Source organism: Aplidium turbinatum, chromosome 1 (assembly GCF_918807975.1).
Source record: "Aplidium turbinatum chromosome 1, kaAplTurb1.1, whole genome shotgun sequence".
In the NCBI taxonomy this organism is placed as follows: Eukaryota; Metazoa; Chordata; class Ascidiacea; order Aplousobranchia; family Polyclinidae; genus Aplidium; species Aplidium turbinatum.
In genome coordinates, this window is record NC_137472.1 from 62620706 (window position 1) to 62632898 (window position 12193).

The 12193-nt window shown below is 38.4% G+C and overlaps 1 protein-coding gene across 1 annotated transcript; it reads right to left on the reverse strand.

Annotated features, from left to right (window-relative positions):
- Nucleotides 1-1408: 1408 nt before the first annotated feature.
- Nucleotides 1409-12189, reverse strand: LOC145768282 (protein N-terminal asparagine amidohydrolase-like). Its single transcript, XM_082579761.1, has 9 exons — nt 12115-12189; nt 11903-12002; nt 11539-11676; nt 4900-5062; nt 4559-4614; nt 3808-4043; nt 3222-3317; nt 2665-3085; nt 1409-1957 (listed from the first exon to the last, which is right to left on the reverse strand). The coding sequence occupies exons 2-8, from the start codon at nt 11975-11977 to the stop codon at nt 2923-2925; spliced, it is 927 nt and encodes a 308-aa protein (XP_082435887.1). The 5' UTR covers nt 11978-12002; nt 12115-12189; the 3' UTR covers nt 1409-1957; nt 2665-2922.
- Between the last annotated feature and the right edge of the window lie 4 nt (nt 12190-12193).

The following is a 12193-nucleotide window of genomic DNA, read 5'->3' on the forward strand; positions in this document are numbered from 1 at the left end:
ATTTTGGCAGCCGATTGTAGCATCGAATAGACAGCGATAGACACGTGTTTCGCCCATGAGGCTGGGCTCATCAGTATCGCACCGTATTCTTGCCACTTGAGTAATCGACCGCCGCTTTACCAGTCAGTTTAACTCTTAAGTAAGCCAACTACTTCGTATGTAAAACATTATATGCGACACGTCAATGGTGTTATATCATGTTGTTTGTTTTCAACACAAAATTAAATCTATCCAAATAAGTGAACTAGCTGAGCACTGGAAACTAAAAAGTTATCGGCAATGCAACTAAGCATGGTAGGTCAATCTTACATATTATAACCAGAGATGGGCAGTAGCGCGCTACTTTTGTAGCACCGCTATTTTTTTGGTAAAAGTAACGGTGGTGGCGCTACTTTTTAGTTGGAGTAGCGGCGCTATTTTTTCCAAAGTAGCGGAAGCGGGAGAGGCGCTACTTTTTTTCAGTCGCACTCCCACTACCCGTTACCTTCAAACGCTAGTTTGAACCACGTTTCCACGGATGATGCTGACGCACTGCGAGAAAAAGTCAAGATAGATGTAATTCGACTGTTGCGGGAGACATCAAGCCTGGTTGATACCGAGAAGAGTGACACCAACACCAGTCACGGCTCCGAGGATGAATTTTTTGGTGTGTTGGCGCCATCCCGTGAAACAGGAATTGTGGACGCCTTTTTTTCGGACAGGAGCAAGTCCTTGAGCTTTTCGAATACCGAGTTAAAACATCTGTTCATTAAATACAACACCCCCATTCCTTCCACTGCTGCGGTGGAGAGACCTTTCTCTGTTGGAAAATATCTGCTTAAGCTAAAGTGGGCAGGACTTATAGTGACTCTCATTTTGAAATGTTCGTGTTTTTGAAAGATGCGTAACAATAAATTTCCCTTAGAATGTGTTTTCTATAACGACAAGTTAAAATGACAGTGTAAACGAAAGATAACATTCGTTTTCAAGGTCATTGTTGCGTCACAAGGGACTTGAAGAGTGTTTCATGGAGAGTTAATTCTTGCTTTGCACTTTGTTTGGTTATCGAAGGAATGAATGCAGTTTTGTTCAATTGCATTCCGTCTTTAATCTAGCATTGAATCATATAATAATAAGCTTAATAATAATAATGTTAGTTTTTATATTGCGCTGTATCCATCAAGACCAGAAATGGCCTACATAGTAAATACAATGCGGAAATTTGGCCACACCGCCGCCTGAGGTTTTACTGCTACTGATAACAGCAAGTCAACATGAAAATACAAACAACGGGGTGTAGTATATCGAATCAACGAAACAAAAATGCATGCAAGCTTGTTTTAATGGTTGCGTTAAAAACCCAAGACACTGATAGATTTGTCACTTAGCCGTAATTGTAGATGGCCGGTAGAGGGCCTATCAGACAACCTGTCACGGCTATACATTGCGTGACACATTCTATTCAAAATTCTGTGTTTCAAACAAGGAATAGGTAGAAACAAAAGCTTTCAAAGCTATAATGATGCAGAGATTGAAGCATTTGCAACTAGCCCACACTCTTCATTACCTTCATTCAACGTCCGAGACTACACAATGGATAAAAAATGTCGGATTTTCTCCCATTTACTAATTCATGACCGAATTAACAAAAAAAATGCCAGCCAGAAAAGCTTTTGTATCAACGTCTGTGTACGTTGAATAAACAAAATGAATTTCTACTCAGTTGTCTGGGTGAATCTGGCAATTAACAGGCAAAGTAAAATTAATTGAATTTAATTAAATCACAATTGTATTTGGTAAAATCCACAGCGAACAAAAACTGTCATTTTTACATTGATTCAACATCTTCAAAGATTGGATCAATGTGAAAAAATTGAATTTGCTTTTCAAAAGACAATTGGGTCGAAGCGAAATACTTTGCAAAGAAAATTGTTTCAGGGGAAGACGAAATAAAGCAGAGAGGGGAAACTCAATTTACCTTTAAATAATGAACATTATCGTGATCATAAATAAAATAAAACTACAATCTTCTTCTTGCGTTTGAGGCGCCACAGATCACGTTGTTACATCCAGGCGCAGCAGCCAATAGATTGTGTGTTCATCGAGCGTTGTGAAGTCCACATATCTGTCCTGGGGTCGATATACAGGACAATGGTAGATAATGTGGTGTGCAATCTGAGCCACACGCACAAGATGGTGAATCGGCGAGGCCCTATTGGAACATGTTGCTGTTGAAACGGCCCACCCCAGTCCGCAGGCGATTGAGCTTCACCCATTCCTTCCGAAGTAGTTCTGATCCAGGTGGAGTGTTGGTATTGGGAAGGACTGTGAATTGGGTTGGTCTCCCAACTTCTCTCCATTCACTGTTCTAAACTTCGGTAATGTGGAAGTAGGACTTACAGATATCTACAGCATGTCGGGAAAAGGGGCGTCGAGGTTTCAAGCGCTGGGGCTTTTGGGACTGTGAGTTTAGGACAATCTGGTTGAGGAGGTGGTCATCCCTTGACATAGCTTGTAGAACCAGACTGCGTACGTGATTTTCCCCACGAAGTCTACCTGGGGCGATGCCTGATAGTACCGACAAAAAGTCAGTGGGAGTTGGAAGCAGGCAACCAGTGATTATTCTCATGGTGGTGTTGAGGGCAGTGTCAATTTTGCAAGTGTGTACGCTGCGGCACCAAGTACATTTAAATAATGAACATTATCGTGATCATAAACTTCTTGAGGCGAGCTGTGTAATTGAAAGTATTCGACAAACAATTCACGGCGTGGTTCACAGGAACAAATATTTAACAATCTCGTTTATGACGTAACCGACAATATAGTGCTTTGATATCGCTGATTATTATTAACGTTGTATTTGCATTAAGAGGGAACTTTCAAGGGAAGTTAAGCGGGTTGTGAATAACTGGAGCAAATTCCGCGTCTTGCATCTGGTATCTCCTAAGAAACCTGGACCCACTCGACTCCTGTCTTCCTGAAGCGGATGGCCCCCTCTTTGAACACGGATTGCATCGGGTCGGGATGACTGAAGATGAACCCCAAGGAATCCCGGATGTGCGATTCGAAGTTCTCCGGCTCTACCTCTGGCGAAGTGGACAAGTGCCTGGTGATGCTCAGTGATGAGAAAATTGCAGGGGTTGATGCCACACAATGCCAACAATCCTGGCACAAAGCTCATTGTTATTATCAATAGTTTAGTCAAGTTAACATCAATTGTCTATTGCTACCACAACACTCACTTTCGAATGATGCTGTCAGGCTGATCCAACCAGGCGGATATGGAAGGGAAGGCATCGTAAGTGAAAGGTTTTATCACAATGTTGTTTGTTCTCCAGCTGGGAGCAATGGAAGAGGTTGATGATAATCAATAACGGCATATCAGAGTACAGCGAAATTATTAACGTATAGCATGGAAGAGACAGTCGAATAGTTGTTGTAATGATCAGAATTTACTGGAGAAACAAGGAAATCATACTACTAGAAATAGTAAACAAAACAAAATCACGCCCAGAACAGTTCTTGATGTGCTGGTTGCTCGGTCAAACTTTACAAAACAACTAATATACTGTGACGTCACAATGTTACACAGAAGTACAAAGCGTCAATTCTCTTTCAATTTACACTAATCTGGCGATAATCACCTTTATAATAATATAAAAGTTTATAAAACAACTTCTTGCGTTCTTCTGGTGACTATAAACTGCAAATTAATGCAAAAGATCATGACTTTCCCTCAGTAATTTGAGAGACGATGCTTGTATTTTATACTAACGACTAACGTGATAATACCGGATCACAAAAAAGCTTTTTAAACTGTAAACTCACTCATAAATATCCTGCATGACCGATGGACCGTGAAGTGATTTAGCGCCACGTAGTGACGAGGCTGGTTCCTTAGCGGGATCTTCAAAGACAGCTGGAAATAACTCGCCGGTTGCCAAGGCAACGCAAAAACCAAAGATCACCGGACTCTTGATGGACCTACCATCTTTGTGGATCGTCTTCTGATTCAACGTGGTACAACAAAACGTCATCAAGTTGATGACCAAATTTTCGCACAACTCTAACATCAAGAACATGATGTTAACGTGCGGATTGGCAGATGATGACAGATAGTGACCTTCTGATGACCGATAGTGACCTCCCGTAACCCATTATTTCGTTTATTTCTGTATTTAACATCGCCAGAGCAAATCGATTGACTTAATCTTTAAATACACCAAGAGAGGCATCTCAGCAACCTTCGAAGCGACAAACGCGATGAATTGACCCCACCAACAATTCATGCAGTGGACGACGATCCACAGCGATTCATGGTAACCTGATGGTGACACCACTCGTACGTCACCGAGATGGCAAATCAACCGAAACGAAAATATCAATTATTATCGAACTATCCTCAAATATATTTGAGATATGAAACTAACACATTCACAGAATGGAGGAGAAGGTAGGCTATGTTAGTGCCGGATGGCGACATCAAAGTCTAGCGCTCCCTAGTCCCTAGCACTCTTTCCCGTGCAGTCCGCGTACATCTTCCACATGAGGTTAGACCCTCGGCCGCAAAACCTCAAACTGACTCCGTCACTCCGACAATATGGAGATCAACTTCAACGTTCTCTGACGCCTCTCCTGAGGAGAAAACGTTGGAGGAAGTCAGATGCTAGACGTCAACGGTTGAATACAAGGTGACTACATGGCGGGATAACAGAACATTCCGACAACACCAGTAGCGTTGACAGGGGGGGTTTAAAGGACACTTTTGGACCCGGGCCCGTAGCCTTTACAAGGAGGCCGGAAACTCTAGTTACAACTGATAAATACGTAACATAAACCATGAAAATTCTGAATTTGAAAAGATGACTAAAATATTAAACAGTTGTTCATGAAATTGAGTAACAACGAAAAATAACCAACCTGATCTGTGACGTGACATCGATGACACGGTATTGACCATAGTACGTACCCCGTCCACTGTGGCAGCCCCATCAAAGTGCCCCAGGGAAGTCACCTTGGTCCGGCCACACCTCAGTACGACAGCGTGACAGGTCGTCATCATGTCGGTACCGATGCCTTCTATCTGAAGATCAGACAATAAGTTATCTATGACCATCCTATTGGGTATACTATGACAACACAATAGACGATAAAACAGTGCGCACATGAACAACATGGTCCCTTAGGATGGGTGCCATTCAATCCAACGTTTAAATTGAGATTTTAAGTAAGTAAAACTCTTGAAAAAATTGTACCCAGACTTTAATAAAAACTAAGATAGAAAGGTAATTTAAGTTCACATATCGACATGAATTAGATTACACAAAACTAAGCCCAGGGTTCCCACACATTTTTTATAAACAAATTCCCTACTTTTTCAATACTAAATTCTAAAAATTTCCTACTTTTTCAATACTAAATTAAAAAAATTCCCAACCTGATTTTGATCTAAATTGCGCATTAACAGTGCTTAATCAATGAAAATTTCTGTGCTGTATTATTTCCAAACACGATCATGCACAGGTTTGAAATTGTATATCCGGACCCTATTACACTAGAATCAGTATGAAAAATAATAATAATGTACAGTGAAAGATTCCTGTTTGGAGAAAAAACTCTTTTTTTTCAAAAGACCCGAACTGAAATCAGTTTGGATAAACTGTCACATTTATACTAAAATTGCAATTTAAAGCCTCATTCCATCGGACATGGCAACCTGTCATAACCAAACCAAAACAATTAAAAATCACACTACTGACAAAATGAAGTTTACAAGTGAAAAAAACACTGAACACTGTCATTGTGATTCTGAACACTGAATCACAAAGACATTGTACAGTAAATAGGATTTATGAATGATATTGTCTTTGTTGTTGTGTCATAATAGTAGGTTTTAGCAATAAAAGGCCACCGTGATTGAGGAGGACTGAGGTATTGTGGTCTTGGTCGCAGATATTGCCTGCATTAACGACGTCTCTTACCGTTATTATCACCTAGCCAACCTAACATCATTGTTTTATGCGGCCGCTAATCGACTTCAACGATCATGGAATGTTACGTAATAAGAACGATTATAGGCTACACGCAAAAATAAAATAAATCGATTGCTCAAATCAGCTCTTTTGTCTCGCGAGCTTTGCGTATTGCTCAACAAGTGTATAAAGTTTAGAATTAAGAAGAAATCATTCAATTTGAAACTGAAATTTGAATCACGGCAAATAAACGTATTCAAAACTTTTACTTCAGCCGACGCTGTTTCACACTCAGTATTTTTAATTTTGAAGGCTGCCGAGCTGGAAACAGCTTGTCCCGTGTAGAAGTCGAACCTGGCTTTTTGAGGTGAAAACCACTTGCGAAAATCTCGAACTACACTCGAGTATATACGGCAATAAGTAAAATTTTGAATGTTAGGCTACAGAACAAAAATCGCCCGAGGCTAAATTTTCATGTCAAGGTAAATATTTCTGCTTCTGGAGTGCCCCACAATTAAATAAGTCACGCCACGGTTACGCTACGCCACTGTCTGTACAGTATAACTCCTGTTGCAAGTAGGCTAACCACAGTTAACCTAAACTGCTTAGTGGATGAACAACGGAGAATGACCGGTATTTAAAGCGCAGATGAACAAGAAAAAAACAGTTCCCGAACTTTATTGAAAAGTTGCATGTTGCGCCACAACATTGTTCTTTGTGATAGGCCTACCGCTTTGAAGGAGGATTACGAGTATGAACAAAATAATAACTTTTAAACTTCATTTTGAATTGAAAAGACATGACGTAATGTCTTCCATCCTTAGTTATCATATATTTTTTCATTACGTACGGTAGTCGTAATGTCTTGCAGGAATAAATTGAAAATCAGTATGATCACTCAAAATGAAAGCAATGGGACTACGAATCCTCACTAAACCAATCAATCAATGGTCTTGTTGCACCGAAGATGACAACCTTATATTTTAATGATCTCCGGAGCTGACTTAAACCATCAAAATCATGTCGACTTATTCTTGATGCCCCCCTTATCGAAAATGGTTCTTTGTAATAGCCTACCGCTTTGAAGGTGGATTGCTACAACGAACAAAAGAATAAATTTTAAACTTCAACTTGTATTGAAAATACACGACGAAATGTCTTCCAACCTTATCACATATTTTTTCATTACGTAATGTCTTATAAGAATAAATTGAAAACGAGTCCATTCTCGAAATATGAGAGCAACGGGACCACGAATCCTCACTGAACCAATCAGTAAAAGGTCTTGTTGTGCCTACTGATCTCTGGAGCTTACATAAACCTGAAAAAATATGGACTTATTCTTGATATGGTATTTGACTAGGCTACATATATTAAGTTACATATCGATTAATGGATATTTTGTTTCACTGAACTTCAAAGTCAAAACGTATTTTGTTTACCACAACCAAACCACTTGTGACGATCGAATTTGTTAATTCCTTATTCGATAAAATGTTTCGATCAGGGGTTTTCAACCTTTTTGCTGATCGTACCCCTTTGTCAGGTCAGAGCATTCTTTGTAGGCTACCCCCAAAATAATCTGATTGAATTTTTCAGGTAGGCCTATATATTGCTAATTTAAATTGCTTTATGGCTCAATTAAACGTTAAACCGATATTTCACACAAACATGCAAAAATTACCAAAAGAAATGAAATGTCAGAACTTATTATGTTTGTCACTTGTTGCTGCTTCATTGATCAAATTCGCTCAAACGATGGTTCGATTTTACTCAAGGCAACACGTAAATCATCTTCCAGTTGCAAACGATTTCTGTACTTATTCTTGATATTCATCACGGTCGAAAAACCACTTCCACAGTATAAATACGTTGTTGAGAAGAGAATTAACACTGTCATGGCTTCCATAGCAAGACTTAGGAAGGTTTCATAGCAACACACCAAAAATCTTCCAACTTTGATTTGTTCACAGTTTTGTAGGGCGATTGAGAACGATTAGGGGAGACCGGGGAGATGTGTTATAGCGGTTTAATTTTCGGCAGCTTTTTATTTCGATGATGTTCTTCAAATTATCCTCATCCGACATTTTTGTTAAATCAAAAAGAAATGGATTTATAATTCAATGCTGGAAATAATTCATATCACCAGCAAAAAAGTAGCCATTGAATGAATCAACCAGCATCTTTAAATGGTAAATAATTTCATTTTTAACATTTTGCAGCAAAAAGTTATTAGCAATTTGATCAAGACAAGAAAAATTAGCAAGGTTTCCATTTTCATTTTAAGCAGCAGCAAGTAAAAAAACACATTGTCATAAGGCTACGTAGCCAACTAAATAACAACAATATTATTTGTAAATAGGCTAATTGATTTTTTTCAAAGCAAAGGCCGTAATGGCATAATATTATTTACAATTCCAAAATAAAACTGTACTGTGAAATCTGTTTGAAAAGCTGCTCTGTGGCCCAAGGATCTTCGTACCCCTTAACGTTCAATCTCGTACCCCCAAGGAGTACGAGTACCCCCGGTTGGGAACCCCTGGTTTAGATGATGTCACGCCATTACGCCGATTTGAGATATTTCATTCATGACGTCGTATGGATAAAAACTTTTACAAGTTTTATCAACGAATCAAAACGTTAACTGCAAAGCACAATTCTACGTCAAAGTCAGGATTTTTGAAGAGTAAAACAGGTGAAATACTAATGGAAGAAAATGAAATACAGAAAAGGTGGCAAGAGTATTTATCTGATTTATATGACGATCCAGATCGAACTGTAAAACCTTTCAAATTCAGTGAACCAATGTCAGGACCAAATATTCTAAAAAGTGAAATTGAACATGCCATAAAACAAACTAAATTGAATAAGGCTGTGGGACCAGATGAGATCAGTACTGAGATGCTAAAAACACTGGAACATGTAGGTGTGGATGCATTGCATGAACTCTTCAATAACATATATGATTCAGGAGAGATGCCTACCGACATGAACAAATCAATTTTTATAGCATTATCTAAAAAACCGGGAGCAAAGGAATGTGAAAATCACCGCACAATCAGCTTGACATCACATATTACAAAAATTTTACTACGCATTGTCATGAACCGAATCAAGAACAAAATCAACAATGAAATTGCTGAAGAACAGTACGGATTCATGCCAGACCGCGGCACAAGAAATGCTGTATTTGTATTAAAAAATATCGCTCAAAGATCAATTGAAATGAAGAAAGATCTGTACATCGCATTCATTGATTATAAGAAAGCTTTCGACCGAATAAAACATACCAAATTACTGGAGATGCTAGATAACATTAGAATTGACGACAAGGATCTACATTCTACGTATTATTCAAAACCTTTACTTTGATCAAATTGCAGCAATAAAGATAAATCACAATATCAGCGATTGGATATCCATCAAGAGAGGAGTTAGACAGGGATGCGTGCTCTCTCCAATCCTTTTTTCATTATACAGTGCTGAGATCATCCTCTGATGTCTTGATGATGAAGCTGGCGTAAATGTTGGGGGAAGTAACTTTAATAACCTGAGGTATGCTGATGACACTGTCTTGGTGGCTGATTCGGAAGCAAAACTACAAAATTTGTTGAACAAAGTAAATGAAAGAAGTAAAGAATTTGGAATGGAAACGAATGAAAAGAAAACAGAAACGATGGTAATCACAAAGAAAAAAGAAAATGAAATTCCAATCTGTCAAATTAAAATGAACGGAACAACTATAAAACAAGTAAAAAGCTTTCGATATCTTGGAACAACAATAAACTGGGACGCCAAAGATGATAAAGAGTTCAATATACGTATTGCTCAAGCAAAAGCCTCTTTCCAGCAAATGAAAACAATATTATGCAACAAAAACATATCTTTCGCAACCAGATTTAGAGTATTAAAGTGTTACATTTATCCAATTTTTAAATATAATTCAGAAACCTGGACAATTACCAAATCAATTAATAAAAGAATAAATGGGTTTGAAATGTGGGCATTCCGAAAAATGCAGAGGATTTCCTGGACTGACAGAAAAAGCAACCAAACTGTTTTAAATCAAGTCAAACAAACAAACAATCTTCTAAAAAATATCAAAGAAAAACAACTTCAATTTTTAGGACACGTGCTGCGAAAAGGAAAGTTAGAACATCTCTCTCTCACAGGCAAAATTGAAAGGAAGCGTGCCCAAGGCAGACAAAGATTAACATACTTAAACCAACAAACTGACAAAACTAACACCAACATACACCTAATACACAAAGCAAACAACAGAGAATCCTGGAAACTTTTCATACACGAGGCAGTCAATGCTTGGAATCAAGTGCGACAATAAAAGAAGAAGATACTCTGCTGAGAGTAGAAAAGAAACACAAATGATAAATATTGGAGAAATTGAGTCTCCTTTACAACTTAAGAATCGAACAACGCAAAACTGCTGAAACAAAACGTTTTGTTCAAGTGAAAGAATCACTGCAAGCAACCTATGCCAAAATGCGCGCGAAAGAAGTCACGGGAGTGTGAGATAACAAAAATTTAACAGGTTGTTATTTTTCTATATCAATGTGACGTTAGTTACTACTTTAAAAAATCTATATCTTTGCTTCTGTAGAAAATCCGCAGCAAGCGCCTTTTTTTACATGTTTAGTATCGGCCAAATTTTGCCGATATCGATACTCAAACAATGGCCGATATCACCGATACTAATATATCGAATTTTTTATCTACAATTTAGTCATCAAAGTTTTCCATACTTTTTCAATACCACGAGGGAGGTTTCACACAATTCCCGACCTTTTCCCGGTCTGGAAAACGGGTTTTCAAATTCCCTACTTTCCCGACTGTGTGGGAACCCTGTAAGCCACTACTTTTATAAATAAAAAATGGAAAAAAAGTTTACTGTACCAAAGTGGCCAGTCCCGGTGTCATAAATGATGTCACGTTGATGCGGGAGAAAGATTAGGCTACTTCAAACAAAAATGGAAAAACAGAAGTAAACGCTATAGAGCAGCATAGCATAACAACTTAAACCAGCATAAATTGAGTGCAGAAATCCTTATCCTTAGAACTGCATTAAACATGATATGAATGTTCATACTGGCAGATTCTAGCTGCGAAATAATTAACTTAAGGCGGCATATATATACAATATACATTTTGCAAAACTTCATCTAAAATGGTAAAAGAATTTGAAGTTTTAGAAATACTGAATTCAAGCCATAGAGATGAGAGAGACCATAGACCAACTGGCAAGGGCAAATGGAGTAAGATGGTATGGACATGTGATAAGGAGGGAGGAAGGAAGTTTTCTTAGAAAGGCACTAGATCTAAAGGTTGATGGGAAGAGGAAACGCGGTCGTCCAAGAAGAACGTGGAAACAACAAGTGAAGGATGAATTTAAAAAAGTCGGACTGAAGGAGGAAGATGCAAGGGACAGGGTGAAATGGAGAAAAGGGATTAAAACAATTGCTGCGCGAAAACAATCGGCCACCCCCACTAGTGGGGAACAAACCGACGATGCATTATGATGACGATTATGATGATGAAGCGAGACTCTGAATGAAGGCAATGACAGACTTACAGAAACATTTATCAACGTACTGGCAAGTTCCCGCTGGCTCACATAGAGGAATGAATGTTCCGGAGATATCTGACAAACTTTTTGCTTCTTCAAAGTTTCGTTTTGTTCATGGAAGTAGTTTTTATATTTCTGCAAAATCTGAATATTTATATCAACAAGCATTGCCCATAGCTAGTGTTAGGCTGAAAAGAGATAGCCGTGGCTTTGACATTTCGTGCCATTGTGTACTGGGCCTACTTCAAAAGTTATTTTTCAGACTGGAAATGAAGCTTTTATTAGATGTAATATTACCACAGCATTCCATAACACAAAGTTAAAATGCAGGCGAGTGCAGTAGAAGAGTATATTCACATTTTCATTCCACCTGTAAGAAACTGCTCAGGCTTTTCAACAAGCCATCGTCTTGCTGGATTTCATGGTCGTTTATGAACAGCGGCATATCACATCATTAGTTCCTGAAGGCTCTGTCAATAAAGACAACATTATAAAAGTGTAACTAATCAACGAATCACTAGAGACAGAAAAATTATTATTATTAATTGAAGAAACAACTCACCAAAGTTTGGTTGTACCTGCCCAAAGATTGCACATAACTGTTCATGGTGTGCAAATAAAGTGTTATAAAATTTCAACTAATTACTAACCAACCTGCGAA

Bases quoted from the DNA above. Each gene is read 5' to 3' on its own strand.
- LOC145768282 (XM_082579761.1), bottom strand. From the start codon at position 11,977: ATGCCGCTGTTCATAAACGACCATGAAATCCAGCAAGACGATGGCTTG. The intron at 5,063-11,538 runs GTAAGTCTGTCA...TCTGATCTTCAG, and splicing joins GTACGTTGATAAATGTTTCT to ATAGAAGGCATCGGTACCGA. The intron at 3,086-3,221 runs GTGAGTGTTGTG...GAGCATCACCAG, and splicing joins CCTGACAGCATCATTCGAAA to GCACTTGTCCACTTCGCCAG.